At 26.5% G+C, this 22,610-nt stretch overlaps 1 protein-coding gene across 1 annotated transcript in view; it reads left to right on the top strand.

Annotated features, from left to right (window-relative positions):
- The window catches only part of LOC111690663 (scavenger receptor class B member 1), a 28,240-nt gene that overhangs the window by 4,639 nt on the left and 991 nt on the right, over positions 1 to 22,610 (top strand). Inside the window, exons 2-6 of the mRNA XM_046948907.1 lie at positions 15,449 to 15,540; positions 15,703 to 16,361; positions 16,425 to 16,705; positions 16,774 to 16,892; positions 16,954 to 17,079. Of these exons, the coding sequence (XP_046804863.1) occupies positions 15,449 to 15,540; positions 15,703 to 16,361; positions 16,425 to 16,705; positions 16,774 to 16,892; positions 16,954 to 17,079 (1,277 nt within the window). The remainder of the gene's footprint in view (positions 1 to 15,448; positions 15,541 to 15,702; positions 16,362 to 16,424; positions 16,706 to 16,773; positions 16,893 to 16,953; positions 17,080 to 22,610) is intronic.

Genomic DNA, 22,610 nt, shown 5'->3' with positions numbered 1-22,610 from the left:
ACAGAATATTTCTTAAAATAATTTATATTTAAATTATTTCCGTTTTTTTTTGTAACACAATTAATATAAAATATATTAAAAAAACTTGTTCTTATACACATGTAAATATTATATTTTAATTTAAATTTATTTCTTTTTAAAAAGAGATGACCTTAAAAAAATTCTGTTTACATCTATGATATCAAGATAAATTTTGGGTTTGTTTTTTGGTTACAATGAAAAAATTTCCAAAGATTGAAAAAAATCAACAAATTTGTATAAGAACGCATATGATGTTACTTAATAGGAGACATGAATTAGTCATGAACAACAAAAACTATAAAGATTTTAGAAGATTAAGCTTTTGTTTGGTAAATAAGATTTAACTTTGTCTCAAAAAAAGTACCGAATATTTTCTTATAAATATTATTTTATTATTTGCTAACAATAATAGTTAACACTAGACAACAATTTTTACTTTTTTAAAAAATGTGCAATTTATCCAACGTCGTGTTAGAATTCTACAATATGCTAATTCTTACTAGACAATTGAAAAGTTATAGACAATTTTAACCAAATTGTCGCTTAGTGTAGTTTATTTAGATTTAGTTTATTTAGATGAATGATCAATCAGTGTGGTCTGATCTGCAGCTTTTTATTTAGCAAAAAAAAAAATATTGTTAATTTTTATCACAAACAAATAACATTCAGTTATGGGAATTTTTTTCTTATACACTTATCTAGTCTGGGTTTTTTATGCTTGAACTAAATACTTTTATTTTATAAAAATAAAAGAATATTTGTTAAAAATAAGAAATCAGGGTTGGGTATTTCACGAGAAATTTAATTTTGTCAGACTTAAGATAGCTTTGAACTTAAGTTAAATTCCAATATGTTTTCTCATGGGAAAGGGAGAGGGTAATTGCTATAAAAAAATTACATTTATTTTTAGCTTATTTTCAGTTTTGATTTTTCACAAATCGTGTTAGGAACCGTAGAATTTAATCAATATCTTGAAAATTTGTAATTGTTAGTCTTTGGACCAGACTGTAGAATTGACTAGAGATTAATAAACAAGACTATAAAAATAGACGATAGACCATTACTGGATATCAGATTATTGTCTAGCCTATATACTAGACTATAGACTACACTAAAGACTAGACTATAGACTAGACTATAGACTAGACTATAGACTAGACCATAGACTAGACTATAGACTAGACTATAGACTAGACTATAGACTAGACTATAGACTAGACTATAGACTAGACTATAGACTAGACTATAGACTAGACTATAGACTAGACTATAGACTAGACTATAGACTAGACTATAGAGTAAACTAGATATTAGAGCAAAACAAAATCTTAAGACGAAAATGTCTGAAATTAAATAGTAAGTTAAGTGTAGGTCATCACTATGTCACTTTTAAGTCATGCAGGCGGTACGTTGTAGTCAGTGAAAAGTTTGATCTTGATTTTTACAATATTTTAATATACATACATAAATGTACTTAATCAAACACACAATAAAGATGGAATTATAAATATTAACAATAAGATTATAAATTGAATATATTAAAATATTTTTAAATATGTGTAAACAAGAAATACTTTTTATTATCTTGTGTCTGCTTTAAATATTATTCATTAGATTTTTCTGTTTAAAATGTTTTACAATAAGAAGCAATAAAAACAAATTTAATAAATTTTAATTTATATAAAATGTCTTGAAAACAATAGAAAACGTTTTTGATCTGCAACAGCTGTTTTTATACACCATGGGTCTAGTAGTTCAAATGAATTAAAAAGCCGTTAAATTAAACCAACAAAAATGTTGGCAAAACCACTTTTTATATTTTGACCAACTGTCCGACAAAAATGTTATGCAAATTTTTAAAAGAAATATATCGCGTGTTTAAAGTATGTATTTTATAACTTTAATAATTTGTTTGTTCATTTAAAAAACTTGTTTTAATTTTTTGTCATTTTCAAAGAATTACAAAAACAAATAAGTGTGTTTTTTTTTAACTTTTGACCCACTGTTGATGATCGAGAGGTAGGGGTTAATAATCGTTAGCACTGAATTTTAAAATTTCTTGCAAAACAATTGAAATAAAAAAGCAAGTATTTTCTAACATTTAAATTCTCAATAGATTGTTAAAATATTTTAAAAAAGATTTATTGAAAAGATGCATCCATTTTTTATTATTTTTAGAATTTAATTGGAGTTTAGCTGAAGAGAGGGAGTGTTTAAATTAAATAAATCACCTTAGAATGTGTATGATACCAAGAATACTTAAATAGAGCTGAGACCAAAGCTGTAGACTTTAAACTTGACCACAAAATGTGTTTTTGTTGTAAAAGGAAATAGGCTTTAATTCGAAATAAAATTCGTCATTATTCAAACTAATAATAACGATTCCAAAGAGGAAGCATGACTTTAGAATGACGTTACATTATTGTTTCTGAAACATTCCTTTGGTTTACTTGTTGATTTGAATTCCAAAAATAAATATTACTGAGTTTTTTATAAGTACGTATGTATGTTTTAATTTCGAATTGAATTTTAAATTTTGTATAGCAGCGAAACAAAACAAAATATAAATCACTATTTAATTTAAGTCCCATAAAAATTGTTCAAGGCATAAACACTCTAGGAATGATAAAACCAATTCAGTCACAAACAGATCTTATGACTAACATTATTCTCAAAATGTTTCTTATTTCTATTACAAAATAAAATTGTATAAATAATAAAGAATTTGAAATAATTTAATAAGCCCCTTTTTGAGAACTAATCAAAGTCAAAGAACATTTTTATTATTGTGTTGATTATTTTTTGATTAAATTTAAAGTCAAATTAAGTTTTTTTATATTAATATTTTTATTAGTCATTATATTTTGTTTTAAATAGAGTTCTTCCTTCCTTTTTTTTGCATTTATTCGAACAAACTTTTTCCGGTGTCTTTTGTTTATATAATATTTTTTATTAAAAAACGTTTAAATAAAAAATAATTAGTATGTAAATTTAAAGACTTCTAGATAGTTCTCAGACAGTTTGTGTTTTTTGAAACATAATAAATATTTTATTCTTTTTTTATCAATTTTAAATATAAAATTTATGCATATATGCATATTTTGTTTGCATATGTTTAATAAGAAATAATCTTAAGCTTTTATTTTGAAATCAATTAAATGATTTATATTTTTTATATTAAATACATCTGGTTTATGCATAGAGTAATAAGCACTTCACTGAGCACTTCCTATCTTTAAATTGAACAGACTATGTGTGAGATATGTAGCTGTGAAGTAATGATTAGTAATTATAATTATAAGTAATTATATTGTTTTTTAATTTAAAAATTGCGATTTTTTTATATAATTAAAACTACTAATTACTTAAAATATTGAAAAGTTTTAAATAATTTAATAAATTTAAGGATTATGAAGAAAATATTTAAAATTTTCATACTTAGCTGCGTTTATGATTTGACAGAGTCATGAATTATTTATTATATTTTTGTTGTAGATTTGACAACTATCAGTGCATAATTGACAACGGTTGTTATTGAAAAATTTTACACTTTAACTTAAGCTAACCTTTTCTCTGTATATAACACATTATAAGTAAGATATTCTTAAACTACTTCCATGTAATGAGGTATGTAGTAGTCAGGCATGTAGTAGTCATTGAAAGTCTTTCTCAAGTTTTTACTAGGTTACTATTTATACATTTCTGATGTGTGAAATATAAAATTGTGTAAAAATCTGCGTCAGATTAATCTTATGATCTCATGTCCAAAAAAAGGTAGCGAAATACACTCGAATTTTCCGACAACGAAACTACAATTGTAGTCGTATGGGTATTTAATTTACCCACGACACTGTGGTCACAGTAGGATAATTATGGCGACCTTTAAAGCTTGTGTAAAGTTTGTTATTATAAAATAATTTTATTTGAACCTGTTGTCGAATGTTATTCGTGGAAAAATTATTTGGTAAAATAACGTGATTAAATGGCAACCAAACTGTTAAAAACCGTATAAACAAAACTATTAAAATATTTTAATAAAACGAAATTATTATAAAGATAAGTTAAAAAAATCGTAGGAAATATATAAATTGAAAATGATCAAATTTAACTACAAATATCATTATCATAATGTGCAATCAGTCCAGTTTTACTGAATGAAATTTAAGTTCAAAAATTCAATCAAACATTTACCTACTTATAAATAAGTTCCTTATTTGTTATAAAAAAATGTATATGTGACAATATTGATATAACGTACTTATCGCCTATAATTACTAAGCATTCTTGATAATGTCTGTAAATTTTATTTTGCAAATATAAATAAAGGTATATTTCAACTCTGTTAAGTTTATTTTTATTTTTTTTTTAATTTTATTTATTTTAAAGTTCAAATACCTTTAAAAAAAATATATTTTCTTTAAAAAGTTTCCTATCGATTTTAGAACGTGCGTTAGGGGATTTTTATTTTCGATATATACAAATTTCAATCGATTAGTAAATAAATGAAAAAGAAAGTAATTTATATTATTTGGTCAATACAATTTTTGAAATTGTTAACGACATGATTCAAATGTTAATTTCTTTATTTAGCAAATATCCATAAAATGAGGTTTTTATGAATCTTTTGGTTGCTATGCTGCCTCTGAATAAGTTAGTTATAAAATATATATGTATATAGCTTACTTTCTGTCAGATCAACGCAATCAAAATGAATCAAACAATATGTTGAACTTATGTTTATTAAAAACCAATTGTAGCTTTGCTAAACAAATAGCAAATTTTTTTATTTTTATTATTTACTTGTGATTTTTTAGGAAATAAACACATGTTAGTTTTTTGTCTTTTGAAATTCTTTTTAATAAAAACATAAAACAAAAGCAAAGTTTGTAACACAGTTTTTGCCAAGAATAAAAGATTTTCCAATAAACTTGGTTTTTCCTAAAATTACATAAAGGAAAAACCAAAAAAGTAAAACAAAATTAAAGCAATAAGAAAAAATTGCATGTTTTATTAGTTTTTTTAAGAGTATTTAAATTGCAACATTATTAATTTAATGACAACTAAAATGATTTTCTCAAAAGTGTTTGCAATAGGCCGCAAAATTCAACTAGTATCAAAGAAAAACAGGTTCAATTGTGAAAAGTATGTATTTGCAAGATAGCGTATGAATGAATATTTTGAAATTAGTTTTTTTCTTTAGATTTTTGTTTGCTTTTAAAATCTCAAATAGTAGTAGTAATCAAAAGTGATACCAAACAAACTGTAAAAGAATAAAATTAAAAAACACATGAAAAACTATTAAACATTTATGTATTTATCTATTTATTTATAATTTGTTTGCTGAGAGAGCATATGTCGAAAAAAACGTGATTGAAACTTGCAAGATACTCAAATAACTTTAGTTTATTTTTATTTTGGTTTGAATCAATTACGACTATTAAATTAATGGTTTTTTAGTCAAACCAACTAACTTACCAATCAGCTAGCCAGCCAGCAACAAACTAACAACAACACAAATTGTTGATTTCGACATTGTACTCGGTACAATGCTGTTGGTAACAAAATAAGTACATACCATCACCTATAACTATTTAGTACTAACATATAAATTTGCTCAAAGTACGCGTGGCTAGTGTTAGAGTATCTTTTGGTACGTATACGTACCATTTTTAGTGTATTTTACTTGATTGTTTTTTATTTGCTTTTTCTAAAAACGAACTTGTTTTTTTTCTTCTATTTATTTTTATCAAGTTTTATTTGTTATATATATTTTTTGTTTTGTGTTGAATGACACTTCAAATCGGAAGTATTGAAGACTCGTTTATTTTCAAAACTATTTTACATTTTGTTTTCATTTCATTGTGGTTTTATTTTTATTTATTTTTTTATAATTTTTATGATGATGAAGGTGTTTAGCACTTATTTATAAAGTATTAGAATATTTCTTTATTATTTTTTTTTGTTTTACTGGTGGCTAATATTGGTAGATCAATGACTCTTTGATAATTTATTATTAGCCGTTTTCATTGTTTTTTTTTTTACTTTAGACTAGTCTAAGCTTGTTTTTTTTTTTGTCTAAATCTAATTTTATATAGCTATATTTTCGAGGTATTAGTCTGTATTATTTTTTAAAATTTTAAGAGTTAACAATTAATAAGTAGTATTATCTGTATAAATAATTTATTTTTAAGTGTGTTTGTTTTAAGTTTTTTGCAATGTTTTTAATATCATGTACCTGACGTGTTAGTCAACGTCAAAGCTTAACTGAAAGTAGGTCACTCGGTGAGCTACACTTAGAGAAATAGTTGTATTTAGAGACGTGTATTTTTAATAGTAGTAATAAATCGTTTTGAAATTACCTCAAATTTAATTGTATATTTAAAGATTTTTTTAATTGCCAATCAAGAAATGACCATTAACTTGTTTTCAGACATTCTTCAAAAATAAATAAATAATTAAATAACATAATTTGGTAGTTTATTGATTACAAAATACAATTCAGATGCAGTTTGTCATGGATACAGTTGCCAAAGTTTAAAATCTGTCGTTTAAAATTCGATTTTAGCGGAAAGTGAACATTAAGAGGTGGTCCAGTCAATAGTCTATTCTATAGTCTATTCTATAGTCTAGTCTATAGTCTAGTCTATAGTCTAGTCTATAGTCTAGTCTATAGTCTAGTCTATAGTCTAGTCTATAGTCTAGTCTATAGTCTAGTCTATAGTCTAGTCTATAGTCTAGTCTATAGTCTAGTCTATAGTCTAGTCTATAGTCTAGTCTATAGTCTAGTCTATAGTCTAGTCTATAGTCTAGTCTATAGTCTAGTCTATAGTCTAGTCTGTAGGCTAATCTAGTGTATAGTCTAGTCTTTAGTCTAGTTTATAATATTATTTGTAGTCTAGTCTTTAGTCTAGTTCATTGTATAGTCTATAGTCTAGTCTATAGTGTAGTCTAAAGTTTAGTCTATAGTCTAGTATATATTCTAGTAGTCTAGTCTACAGTTGTACAATACCATTACATACAAAGTACAGAACCTTTAGGATTGTATTGTTACAATTCGATATATTAGATAAAGCAATACCAACACTTTGAGCTATTTGCACAAAAACTGATATAAAGCCATGTCATATTGGTAATTTCTACTAAATCATGAAAATATTTTTTAAAATTGTATTATTTAATAAATTTATAGGTCTTATTTACATCACAATTGTATGTTTTAATATACAATTATTTACATTTTTATGAGTGTAAATATCAATGTAAACATTTAATAAACTTAATAAATGGAATCAATTATAAAAAAACAACTATTTTTTTTTTGTATGACAAACATTTATTACAATTATACGAAAAATTTATGATTTAACGGAATTATACGAAATTGAAAACCACATCAATAAAATGCAGTATAAAAAAACCATAATATATTTCTATAGAAAAATAAACTTGGATTTTTGAACACTATTTAAACAAGTATTTTTACTAAAAAAAACTATATATTATTAAATGTAAGGTTTTACAAGTTTGTTTTTATAAGAGGTCTCTTATAATTCAATAATTTACTACATAGTTGAAGTTATTCACAGACATACCAAAAAAAATCGAAATTTGTTTTTTGGCTAAAAAATATGTTAAAATTGAGAGAAAAATGCTTATTAATACCGGCATTTAACGTAACAGCTATAAATGTATATGTATGTATATACAATAATGAGATTATTTGTTTACACCTTCAAAGTGGTTTTAAATGAACTTGAACTTCATTAAATTATCAAGACAACAAAAAACGAGAGACGTCAAAACATCATTAAAAAAGATTTATTTACACTTAAATAAAATACTATGTACCATAAGAAAAACATTTAAACAACAAAAAAATTAAAAACTGCAAAATTATAATTAAAAGGCGCCAGAACTTAAAATGTTAAACAAATTATAGCGATATTATTTTGCATAGAATTAAATATTTCAAATTGAATTTTTTATTCAAAATACCACAAATTCTTTTACGACATAATAGTAGTAGCTTTTTTTTGAAAATACTTTATGCTAATAATAGTGATTTTAACATAAACATCTTTTTGCATAAATTCACATGTCTAAATGATCACAAATAATGATTTAAGTAAATAAACTGACAAATTATAAATATTGATAACTAAATACATATTGCTTAAAAGAAATACATTTATATTTATATATAAAACAAAACATGTGAAACATCTCGAAATATTTAAATTAATTGTTAAACACTGCAATGCAAAAAAAAAAACCAACAAATATTTTGCATTTTTTATAACAAAAGATACCGGAAAAAAGTGACGTATTTGTCTATGACTAAAAAAGAAACAGCAACTAAAGGTCGCCATCTTGCTACTTAATATATTTTTTTGATATCGCATTAGTGTTGAAAAAGTTCTTGAAAATTTCAAAGAATCATTAAATTTTGAAATAAGTTAGACCATGTCCTAGATAAAATACAATTTTTAAAGCTTTTTGTTAATACTTAATATTAAATCATAGCTTAGATATAGAAAATTACAGCAGATTAATGGTTAATTTTGCGAAGTTAGGAGAAAACCATGATAGTTTGATTTTTTACAGCATAACAAACACTTAGTACTGGTTAGGATTTCCTGCTATGAAAGGTTCATACATTTTATTATTCAGTCCCACAAAATTTTAACCTAGAAACCAAAGTATACTTTTCTAAAGGAATTAAACTGAATTTGGTTTATTAAGCGTTGTATGCTATATGCAAGTTCATTCTGTAGCTTTAAAACAAACGCTTAAAAGCTGTAGATGAAGAAAAAATCATTTTTTTTAAATTTAGGAATAAGTAGCCGTTATCAATATTATATTTATATTTTATATTAGATATTAGAATAGTTGTAAAGAAATATAGATTTTTATATTTGTGTAAAAACCATTGATGAAACAACCAGTTAATAAAACACTGAGCAAGGTAATATACTCATATATATAGACAATTACTGTAAAGTCGGGTTTAAGTCCGTTAAAGTCGGTAAGCACATTTGTAACAAGTTATTTTTTGGACATGATCAAACAAAAATAAGTTGTTTTTCTTTTTGTTTTTACTTTTTGATCCAATGTTACTTGACTACTAAGAGGGTAAGTAAACATTTTTCTGAGAAGATGTGTCAGATGTTAATAATGTTGTCTTGACGCTCAAATTAAAAAAATAATTTTTCAAACTTCAGGATTCTATATTTCAAATCCCTGATAAGATGAAAAAATAAGGTCAGATTAGGACTTAATCTTTTAGAAAATCAACGTTATCCCATGATTCTGACTTTACCAATTGTATTTAAATATTGTTACTAGTTTTCTCTTACAACGATAGGTTTTTCAAACATTAGACAGGTTCTTTATTAGTGAAACTATGATATGGATCTTGAGATTTTTGGATTCACTCAGTTATTAACGTATCATTCTTGACATTGGAGGTATCGAACGTGATCGATGGGGACAGAAATATAGGAAATTAATTGATCCACTATTGTTAACGTATCATTCTTGACATTGGAGGTATCGAACGTAATCGATGGGGACAGAAATATAGGAAATTAATTGATCCACTATTGTTAAGTATTGTTTTACTTCAGAAACGATTTAGTTGTATGGACATGTCGCCGAAAAGGGCGTTTAATAATTACCAGCCAATTATGTGATTAGCGTCGGCCAATTAAAAGGTACTTGTTTAAAAAAAAACTTATAAAAAAATTTTCACGAGATTAAAATTTAAAAAAAAGATTGACATTAAACTTGTTTAATTACAATAAAAATATGTATATTAAAATATACTTATGTACATATTAATATATTTAAAAAACAGGTGCTTTACTTATTGATTTTAAGTTCGTAGAATTTCTATACATTATTACTTTAATTTATTTAAAAAGAACAAACTTATCAAAACCTTAATTGAATAAAGCCTTGGCCACAAAAAATCTCTACCTTGAAATGTCCACCACCAAGATCAAAAGTGGTAATTGTTAAAAAAATTGGCATTATTATGTTAAGACATAAAAATCACTTACACTAACTGGCACATCATTATGTCAGTTGCTGCTATTATATGACAGAGTCAAGGAAGGTGCTTTAAATTGCATGGCAAATGAGAAAATATGGCAATTCGAAATAAAAAAAATAAACAAAATGACTGAATGACAGACTGTATGCTTGACTAAATTAAGCAAGTGAGTGAATGTTGACCACAAGCTCCACTCCTGTTACTAGCCACATAAAAAATTGTTGCCCAAAACGAAATAAAAGAAGGAAAAAATAGTTTTGAATGAATATACAAGTATTATAATAATAATAACAAAAATTTCCATTGATGAATTACGTATTTTTATTTTATTATTATTTGCATTTAATTGTAAAATAAAAAAAAAACTATCAGCTAAACGCAAATAAATATCGAAAAAAATTAAAATCGTTGTATGATTTCTTGAATTGTGATGATTTGATTTTGAATTGATACTGACTCTGGTCGCACTTTACTACACTACTACTCATTTACCAACTACATATTTATGTCTATTGTTGATCATCATAATGACGATGATGACGACGTAAATGATGATTATATACAACCATTCATTCAATCGGTTTTTTTTGTATTTAATTTAATTTCTTTATTTGTTTTGTCTTTTTTTTTTTTGCATTTATAAAATACACTAAAATTAATGTTTTGATACTTCAAGATACAACGACAGCATACAAAAATTGAAATCAAAATCAAACTAAATACAGCACACACTCACTCACTAACATAAAATATTCGTAAAAAAACATACAACAAGACAGTTCATTGATCTGTTGGTTCGTTGGTTGCTTGGGTTTGTTGGTCGGTCGTTTGAGTTTATTTTGTTAAATGAAGCTGTGACGTTTTATTTATTGATGCATCCGTCCGTCTGTCTGTCCACTTGTTGCTATGTTTATACGTTTGTTCAAGTGTTTTGTTGTCTGTCCGACCCACCGTTTGGGTTAATATGCTGGCTCTGAAATTTACCTGTTATTTGGTAAGGTTATGGTTTTTAATATAATTTTATTTTATTTTTTATTTTCTTAATTTAATCTGATAAATATTATTTTTTTCCTCTGTATTTAAATAAATTTTGCGGTCATTTATCAGTTGTAATACACCATGTATAACAAACAAGCATACTTGTATCTAACAGATCTTTAAATACTAAATTCCTTAAAGATTTAGAAATTACTTTAAAAATTTTAGGCCTTATATTTGAAATATATATTTAACTTTTCGTTGATTTTGAACTATTTATAGATTAGCTATCAATTATTTTAAATAATACATTATTAATATGTGTGTTTTATAAATAGCATATTTTTTTGCTAACGCATATTTTTGTTAATAATATGTAAAATTGGGTAAAATATAGCCCTTTGCTAAAAGAAAAGAATTTGGTTAAAAACTCGAAAGATTTTTTGTATTTTGTTTTTAAAGATTTAAATATAAGAATTATGAATTAATTCAAATATTTTGTTTAACGATTACTTAACAATTTAAAAGAATACTATCTTCAGCAATTAAATTGTAAAAACATGTTTCTTATTATTTTAGTTTATAATTCCAACTTTTTATTAAAAATTAATAATTAATATTTTTAAATCAGTTTAATTAATTAAAAGAAGGAACTTTTTCTTCGTTTTAAACAAATTTTTGAAAATTCAAAAAACTTGAAAAACTTAAGAAAAATATTGGACCTTCGAACCAAAGTACGCTCTCAATCATCTGGCCAGAAATTCGGTTCATACATGGAATATGTTTTCTATGTACACATTAAACTGGAATGTTATGTGATAAGCCGTGAATTATGATGACTATGTTGAGTCTTAAGTTATGTATACAAGTTGCTTGATCTTACAATATTGCCAGAAAAATATTCAGAAAATTTCTAACAGCCGTGTCAACTTACATTTTTTTGTTTTGTCAGAAATACTTTTTCTGATAATGTATCAAAAAAATAGTGAGACATTTTTCATTTTTATACCCTTCACCTTCGTGAGAAGGGTATATATAAGTTTGTCATTCCGTTTGTAATTTCTATAATATAATTTTCCGACCCTATAAAGTATATATATTCTGGATCCTTGTAGATAGTGGAGTCGATTAAGCCATGTCCGTCTGTCTGTCTGTCTGTCTGTCTGTCTGTCTGTCAGTCTGTTGAAATAAATCTTCAATAATTCTGTCAGACATGTTTTCGAGAAGTTTCCTATCAGCAAAATCGGTCCATAAATAACTGAGATATGGGTAAAAATCTGAGACTACCTCTGAAAATTTCCTCAACAAATTATTAATAAAAGCATAAAACAACAACAAGGAGATAAAGCAGTAATATGTTGGTAAAGCAGTAATATATTTGTTTGAAGGTGATAATACAGTTTAACGGTGGTAGTACAGTACAACGTTTAATATTTCTTTCTGCTACATTTTATATTTGTTTGTGTGTATGTTATGTTTGACATGTGTGCAGTGATACAAGATAAATACAAACTATTTTAAAACATACTTGGTGAAGGGTATATAAGATTCGGCACAGCCGAATATAAAAATCTGACTTGTTTCATCTAAATTACTTAAAAATGTTCAATGTTTAGTATAATCTTCCTAATCCGTGGTGTATATTTTAAAATTTAATTCTATCTACATTTGGGATCTTAAAAAAATGGGTTCAACGAAAATTTTGGTTATTTTTTTTTGAAGATTTTTTAGTTTTAAGATATCCTTAAAATTTGATAGAAAATTCAATAGTGAATTTCAACAGGATCTTGTATCCTAATATATTAAGTCACAACAATTTGTGCATTTTTTTCTTCAAAATTACAGCTTTTTCGATCTAAGAATTTTAGTTTCAAGACGATGTAATATTATTTAATAATATGTTTATAAATTCATGACTTAAATATCAAGATACATATGTAGTTATATTGTAACTATAAACACATACTTATGTAGGTTACGCATTATATCATTTCAAACCACGAGTGATCCTGCCACAATGATCGCAGATTCTATAAGTGTTACGTGAGTTTTGTCATGTTGTCCAAACTATAAACTATTACAATAGGTTGTTAATTTAATCGTTTTATTTTGCTCTTGTATCTTTTATTACAATTTATTCTGTGGTGATCCTTCAGATCTTTAAGTATTACGTGAGTTTCATCACATTGTCCCAACTACAAACTATTGCAAATAGTTGTTAGTTTTTTCTATAAATGTTTCCCCTTTTTCATGCATTTATTCTATGGTTTACTAAGTTTGCTATAAAAACTGGTTCCCTGTTATAGTGATTCTTAAATTAAAGTTGAAAAAGAAAAACATTCAGATCAGAAAAAATAAATTCCTAACAAAAGTATATAAATATTGTAAATTTATAAAAGATTTAAAAAACAAATTTCCATACAAAATTTGTTCAATAATGCTTTGATGATTTTGAATATTTTTATATTTATACCCTACACCACTATAGTGGGGAGGGTATTATACGTTTGTGCTGATGTTTGTAACATACAAAAATATTGGTCCAATACCCACCTTAAAGTATACCGATCGATTCAGAATCATTTTTTGAGTCGATTAAGACATGTCCGTCCGTCCGTCTGTCCGGCTGGCTGGCTGGCTGGCTATAATTGATAATTTGATGAAATTTGGACCAAGCATGTTTTTTGGCACCAGGATGAAGCCTACTGAAAATGGTTGAAATCGGTCCATTATTTCACCTAGCCCCCATACAACCGTACCTCCCGATTTGAACTTTTTATGCTATAATTACGTCAAATATTCTGCTATCTCTCTAAAAATTGGCACAAATAAGTTTTATATAAGTATAAATGATACTGCAGATTTTCGTAAGGATCGGCCTATATTTGACGTTAGCCCCCATACAAACCCCCCTTCAAAAAATGACTTAAACGTCTAAAATTGACTTGTAACCATTTGTATCGCAATGAAACTCAACAAAACTAACTGTTATTTAGAAATATATCCTTTTCCCAAATTTACCGAGGATCGGCCCATATTTGACCTATATAAAGCCTCATTTAGAAATTTTAGTTTTTTATCAATAAATGGCTTAAATATTTTGGAATTATGGTAATATTCAACAGTTTCTTTACAAAAAATAAAAATTTTATAAAAGAAAAATTTGTAAAAATATACTCATGGTGTAGGGTATCATATGGTCGGCCATGCCCGACTATACTTTCCTACTTGTTTTTTTAATGAGTATTTAAATTACTAAAAATCATAATATGTTTATTAAACAGTTGCAATATTGTGTCACAAAGTCATAAAATTAACTTTTATGATGTAATATTAATAAAAATGTAATTAAATATGTTATAAGTTTCCGTTACAAGATAATAAATTAATTTACACAACAAATTAGTTTAAAAGTTAATCGTCATAAAATTCAATGGCTTAATAAACACTTAACAATTATAGAATTTTAACTCAAGCTGATATAAAAAAAGTATGAACTCCTTTAAAACTCTGCTCGTTTATATTTATATTATGTTATGTTGTATTTTGACATCATTGTTGGTACAGACCTATGATAATTAATTTATTTAAATACAAATTTGTAAAATTAATTTATGTGTTTAAAAAGAGGAACGTGGCTTAAAATCGGGTTTTTTTTTGTATGAGAAGAAGTGCAGAATTTATCATTTTCTGTATATTTTTCTTAAAATGTTTTTATGTTAATTAAATATTTGTTTTTGTTTACTTGCTGATAAGACAGGTTCATTGTTTTGCTTTTGTAAAGATTTTTTTTTTTTGAGGGAAGTAGTGGATGCTTTTTCGTGCTTTTTGAAATACAATACGTGGGATTGTTTTATTTTTGATCTTTGTTTTCTTGAGAAGAAACCCTGAAATTGAAGGGTTTAGGTTTTTTTTAATTTTATTTTCACCTTGATATTGAACTTTTTATGACTTTTTATTGAGAGTATGTTTGGCTTGCATGTTGAACATGATAAGTAGTAATAGTTTTGATGAATTGTTAACTGTGGAATAAAATTAAGTTTGGTGTGGATCGAAGACTTATAAAAAGAGAGTACAATGTATTTTTTATTGTTAAGCGGTCTAGCGCATAATGTTCTAAAAGCTCGTTTTACACAAAGTTTTATTATCAGTCTCTTGTGCTAAAGAACCTACAACAACTTAAGAGCGTAAGATAAACATAGCAAGTTTACACTAATCCTGGGAATTCCCCGGAAATATTTTAAATGTATATGTATATAAAATATATGTATATATGTATGTGCATGATTTTGAATGTTTAATTTATTGTTAAATTCATTAAAGAATGCCACTTTACATACGCCCATAAGTAAACTGTCAATAATTTATAATTATTATTTTACTCTTCTGTTTCAGATGTTCTTAAGTTGGCCTCCTTGGGCATGACTTTAACCATATTGGCAGCAGTAATATTGTGTACAGATCCTGTAGCTAAGATTGTTGATTCTGTAAGTATTACGTGAGTTATAACACGTTACCTTCAAACTAGAATATTATTACCACCTTATATATGTGTATAAGTTAGTTTCTTTTAACATAAATTTATTTTTTATACATTTTTTATTCTCGCTGTTGCTGCCGCCGTCGTTATCATTTATTCTATGATCTAGCAATTGGCTATAAAAACTGGTTCCTTGTTATATAATTTATGGCTGAAACCACCTTTAAATGTTTACATCACAGTGTATATGTTTAATGTTACAAATTTAGACGCATTTACACGTGGCCTTGATGCCAAGTTGAAAATCGCCGAAGTGGGTCCTTATGTATATCAGGAAATACTAGAGAATCATAATGTGACCTTCAATGCAAATAACACAGTAACCTACACACCCAGACGTATAGTAAAGTTTTTGCGTGAAAAATCAGTGGGAGATCCCAAGGTGGATAAGATAATTGCACCAAATATACCATACATGGGTGTTACATCAGCAGCATCGGGTTTTTCTACATTTGCTGCATTGGCCATAAGTGCATTGACACGTAGACTGAATTCAAAGCCCATGTTGGAAATGTCTGTACATGAATACTTGTGGGGCTATGAAGATAATCTAGTATATTTGGCATCAAAGATTATACCGAATGTAATAAATTTTCAAAGATTTGGTTTAATGGAACGTATGTTTGATGAGGGTGATAATATTGTGACCATGCAGTTGCCCTCTAAGAAACCCAGAAAGGCCTCGGACAAATCTAGAAGAGATTTTGCTATAGACACTTGGAATGGTCGTAAAAGTATTAAATACTGGACTCCTAACGGTAACAGCACGTGAGTATAAATATTTATGGTTTCATTTAAAATTGTTTAATAACTTAATTCATCTATTTTTAGTCTTACTAATTGCAATAGCATACAGGGCACCTATGATGCTACCCTATTTCCTCGTAACATTACCAAAGGTGAAACTTTTCGCATTTATCGCAAAGCCATTTGTCGCACTTTGCCTATAGTTTATTCACATCCCGGCAAGATTGATGGTATAGAAGCATATCATTTCAAATTGCATGAAAAAGCTTTCGATAGCGATATCAATGATCCGAATTCCTCTTGTTTTTGTACCAATAAAAAGTGCTTGAGAAAGGGTTTGGGCAATATAACACCCTGTTATTACAGTAAGTTTTTTTGTTATTTTATTTTTATCAATAAGATTGTAAATAACAAATTGATATCTTTTGTTTAGATATACCACTAGCTATATCTTTTCCCCATTTCTTTAATGGCGATCCCTCTCTATTGGAACCGTTTGAGGGTTTAAATCCTAACGAAGAAAAACATGGTTCGGAAATTGTTATACAACCAGTAAGTATTTTTTTTAAATATTTTCCTTTGCAACTTATTGAAATATTTATTTAATTCTTAGCAATTGGGCATACCTATGAAAGTGCGTTCTCGTTTTCAAATAAATTTATTAATGGATGAGGTGAAATACAATCGTGAAATGACCAGATTTCGTAATACGGTTTTACCCATATTTTGGTTGGAAATTGTAAGTTCTTTAATTTTTTTTATATATTTTTAGTGTTTTGTACATTAAAACTTATTGATTGAAAATTACTTATACATGGGATTCTGAAAAAGTTTGTTCTTGGAGATACTCTACTGTACACTAGGTTTATAGTGAGTTAGATTAAAGGGTTGATATACATTAGGGTTAAAGCTTCTATTAAATTTTTAAATGGGCATAATGACAATTCAAAATGTCCAAGAGCAGTGCGACAGAAAGTTCGGCCAAAGGCTATCCACGACACTTTTTAAAATGAATCCAAAATGCTACATACACCAAATATAGGAGCAATTCTTTTTGGAATAAGTGTATCCCTTTTTTAAATTCTAAACAAATTTTCCAATAAATTATTGCTTTAAAAGTGATAAAATGTCCATGGACAATAAATATTTAGCAGACTAAATTATTAACTTTTATTATACAACTTTAAAAATTTCAAATCTACACTATTTATTCCAAATAGAGTTTAAAAAAGTACACTAAAGAAGCATATTTCTTACCCCGAGTGTTAAATAAATTAAAACTAGTTATATAATCTAAAATTTTGTATATAAAAAGGGCAGATAAAAAAAGGTTCGGTTGGTTTGCTGTAAGAGCTTCTTGCACCAAAGTAACCCGATTAAGTTGTTTTCGTTATTAGAACATGCTTGGTGATTACCAGGGAAACCAAAATATGCAAATGCATGTTGTTTGTGGTGCGTCGTATGGACTCATGGATAAGATATTTACACGTTTCAGACCAATTTAAGAATTTTGGCATCGATTTGTTAGAGCATATTTTTGCATATTTTACCCATAAGAGCATAATTTTGCATGATTTGACTTTTTAGCATATTTAAGGCATATTTTTCGAGTTTTTAGTGCATATTTTGATGTTTTCGCTTTTTTTCGTTTTTATACATTTTTAATTTTCTTTTCAAAACTTTATTTAAAAAAAATCTTACCCATATTTTGGTTGGAAATTGTAAGTTCTTTAATTTTTTTATATATTTTTAGTGTTTTGTACATTAAAACTTATTGATTGAAAATTACTTATACATGGGATTCTGAAAAAGTTTGTTCTTGGAGATACTCTACTGTACACTAGGTTTATAGTGAGTTAGATTAAAGGGTTGATATACATTAGGGTTAAAGCTTCTATTAAATTTTTAAATGGGCATAATGACAATTCAAAATGTCCAAGAGCAGTGCGACAGAAAGTTCGGCCAAAGGCTATCCACGACACTTTTTAAAATGAATCCAAAATGCTACATACACCAAATATAGGAGCAATTCTTTTTGGAATAAGTGTATCCCTTTTTTAAATTCTAAACAAATTTTCCAATAAATTATTGCTTTAAAAGTGATAAAATGTCCATGGACAATAAATATTTAGCAGACTAAATTATTAACTTTTATTATACAACTTTAAAAATTTCAAATCTACACTATTTATTCCAAATAGAGTTTAAAAAAGTACACTAAAGAAGCATATTTCTTACCCCGAGTGTTAAATAAATTAAAACTAGTTATATAATCTAAAATTTTGTATATAAAAAGGGCAGATAAAAAAAGGTTCGGTTGGTTTGCTGTAAGAGCTTCTTGCACCAAAGTAACCCGATTAAGTTGTTTTCGTTATTAGAACATGCTTGGTGATTACCAGGGAAACCAAAATATGCAAATGCATGTTGTTTGTGGTGCGTCGTATGGACTCATGGATAAGATATTTACACGTTTCAGACCAATTTAAGAATTTTGGCATCGATTTGTTAGAGCATATTTTTGCATATTTTACCCATAAGAGCATAATTTTGCATGATTTGACTTTTTAGCATATTTAAGGCATATTTTTCGAGTTTTTAGTGCATATTTTGATGTTTTCGCTTTTTTTCGTTTTTATACATTTTTAATTTTCTTTTCAAAACTTTATTTAAAAAAAATCTATTTTTTTATTTTTTTTAATTTTTTTAGCCTATTTTACAATTTTGAAAAAAAATTCGTTATGTTATAGTTTTTTTATTCAATAAAGCATTATATTTTAAATCGGACTTAAAACCGATTACTTTTGATTTCATGAGACCAATCCATTTTTATAGTTTAAAAAACTAATTATTGGAATTTTTGACAACACCGATTAAAATTTCAGTTTAAAAGCGATGAATACAATTGGAAGAAATGTGTCAAACTTTGTCGTTAGAAATATGTTTTTTGGGGACCAAATGTTTTCATGTTATTTATTGGTTATCTGAAAGTAAAACGGAATTCTATTATACTAGTTCTTCAAACTATGAGATGAAACATTTATAAAGAAATGTTGTAGGATATAGAATATGACATTAAACATTTAATATTTCATTACAATTTCAGTCTTTTTGAGCTTTTCAATGTTAAAAAATAATAAAAAATTTTATTTTTGGAGCATATATTTTAAATTTTAAGAGCATATTTTGAGTTTTTTACGGCATATTTAAAGCGCTTAAAACACTTTTTTTAGAGCATGTTTTCGGTTTCCCTGGTGATTACATAGTGATCGAGAGCAATTGTACACTATTAATAAAGTATTTTCCAGATAATATTAATTCTTATTCAAATCGCGCAATCATAACCCATAAACGCACAATTGTAACCCATAAGATAACAAGTAAAATTTGACAATACTTAGGAAAAAAATGTTGAATAAACATACATAACACTGTTGTGCAAATCTTGCTCCTGATTATAATAATGACCTTGAAAATATTTTTTGTATCAACCTTGCTAGGTAATGTTTAAGTTGTTAACCTAATTTAGTAATAAAGATTGGCAGCATAATTAGCTTTAATAATTTCATTTGATCAATAAAATACTCCTTCGAACACAAAACATCTTAATTGTTAAATAACATTGAACAGACAAATGTATTTATTATTATTGCATTATAATAAGTAAATTATATTAACAATTTAACTGACATACCTTTTTACAAAACGGCGCATCAAACGATTTGTCCTTAAGCTGTCAAGTTCAACACATTTTGTTTATTATTTTACGAAACATTTTAAGAATAAACAATAAATACACTTTTTATGTTAATACACATTTAATTGCAACAATAAACAGGCCATATTGTTTATTTAATTTGCTTCAACAAACACATTCAATTTCACTTCATTACACTATTTTTGCTTTTATTTGCTTTTCTTTTTTTATTTCCTTATTTAAATTTTTTTATATTCATTCTTAAGAAAACAACAAAAATGCTAATGATTGCTTAAGACGTATAAACGTTCCGTTCCTTTCCGTGATGAATTATCTGATTCGTTTTTGGCCTACGGTTATACGAATTAGTTAATACGTCACGGAACGAAACGTAGAAACTAACTGAGCTTTATTCTTTTTCTTTTCTCCTTACTGCACAAACATAATACAAACAACAACAATAAGAAACTTTGTCGGCAAATAAAAACGACAACAACAATACTAACAACATTGACAATGACAAAATGACTTTGCAAATTGCAAATATTTTTTTCATTGATGGATGCTTCGTTTTAACTGCATTTTATTCTTAATTTAAAACACTTTTATTACTTTTTTATTAACAATAAGAACTTTATTTCACACTATTTGTATTTAAATGACACTTTTTTAATATTTAAACAATTATATTTCAATTAATTTAATTTTATTACTGCGTTTTCTCTTTATTAACAAAAACCTTATGCACACGCGTATGTAGATGACCGAAATCTAAACTAATGAAGAGCAAATAGAGAAGAAAAGGTTCATGGCATTGCATTGATTTAGTAAAACAAAAACAAATATATGCAAATATGTATGTGTAGTTAATGAGAGCATTAAAGTGAGCAACAAGTGGAAAAAACAAACCTAGAAAAGAGCATTTGAAAGCCGGTAGTTTTGTTTTTGTTTGAATTAAATTATATGTAAATATTAAGAAGAAGAATAAATAGTAAGAACATGACGCCGATAGATTTATTTGTGTTCGTATGTATGTAATTTGCAAGTTATGTAGAATTATGATGAAATGTTGAGGGGGAGATTGAACTGTATGAAAAAAGAAAAACAATTGTTTAGATGGGAAAATTAGGTCAATTTGGTGATTTTCATATAATTGGCATTTTTATTAGCGTGTTTTTATTAATTCAAATAACACTGGAGTAGGGTAGAAGGGGGTCCATAGTCACTTTTTTTGAGGCGACCTCAAATTAAAACCACAATACATATTCTTAATTTTTTCTTGGTTTGGATACTTATATATGTTGGCTTTAGTTTTATTCAATTTTTCTTAAGTCATCCTCATGTACATATTTTTTTAACTTTTCCGCACTGACCAAAAACGGCGAACCGCCTAATTCATGGGGTAAATGCGCCAAGGGGGTGGGGCAGATAAAAGAAAAAAATACAAAAATAAAAACTTATTTTGCTGTTTTATACCTTAATTGATTAAACAAAGTATAATAAATCAGATATTTATTTTTTATTTCACAAAACTTAACAAAAAAAATTAAAACAAATTATTACTGATTTTTTCTATATTTTAACCAAATTTTGTTCTACATCACAAGCATTACATATATTTGGCGCATGTGCCCCACGGACAGTTCTGGCGTTTAGTTTCAATTTTTTTTCGGGCTTCAAATTATATTATCGAAAATTTTATTATATCTTATTGTTCACTATTATTGACATTCTTAAACTGACCAATATATTTTTTCTATCACAAAAACTAAAAAAGTTAGCACAAAAAGTTCACACAGTGAAATATTTTCACAGCCCTTTGAAAAACAATTAATCATGTCTGCCTCCCATCATATGTAAAGTTAATGTTTCAAATTTTCAGGGATGATAGATAATCGATAAACGAAAACAAAATTTAAAAATGCGATTACTCGATTACTCGGTTTTCAAGTTATTCGCGTTGACAGATGTGCCCCTATGGTGAATGATCCCCCTTCTACCCTAATCATATTTGTGTACATTAGATTGATTGTTTAAAGTTTTTTTTAACGAATACCTATATATACAATTGTTCTTCATAAAGGAAGTATTAAACCCCTTTTCAGAAAAGACTTCTTTTTCGAAAAGTGTCCTTTAAAGGACAATGGTAATTTATTGCAAGAAAATTTAATTTATATAGAAGTACAATCTGAAGAATTATATTATACGAAAGTTATCCATAAATAAAATTTATTTCTATAAATCTTAAAAATTTTAAAAGTAATAATACCTATTTTACTATTTTCAAATTATTTTCAGTGCACAACAGGTTTATAAAAAACATATAACTTTGTTGCACCGTATTCCTTTAATAGTTTTAATATATAAATTTCTATTGTAATCGTGTAAAGGGCATAAAAGAAAGAAAACTTTATTACTTTAACATAATTAATTTTTCGACCATGTTGTCAATTTTGAAATTTATTATTTCAGACAATATACTCTGACAAATACCTATTACAACTTAACTTGTTTCAATTGAAAATTATACGTAGTATGTAATAAAACTTCCCATTATTACTAACCATTATTGTTTT

Source organism: Lucilia cuprina, chromosome 4 (assembly GCF_022045245.1).
Source record: "Lucilia cuprina isolate Lc7/37 chromosome 4, ASM2204524v1, whole genome shotgun sequence".
Classification (NCBI taxonomy): Eukaryota; Metazoa; Arthropoda; class Insecta; order Diptera; family Calliphoridae; genus Lucilia; species Lucilia cuprina.
Note: the sequence above shows the minus strand (reverse complement) of the source record. Positions and strands in the feature narration are given on the sequence as shown.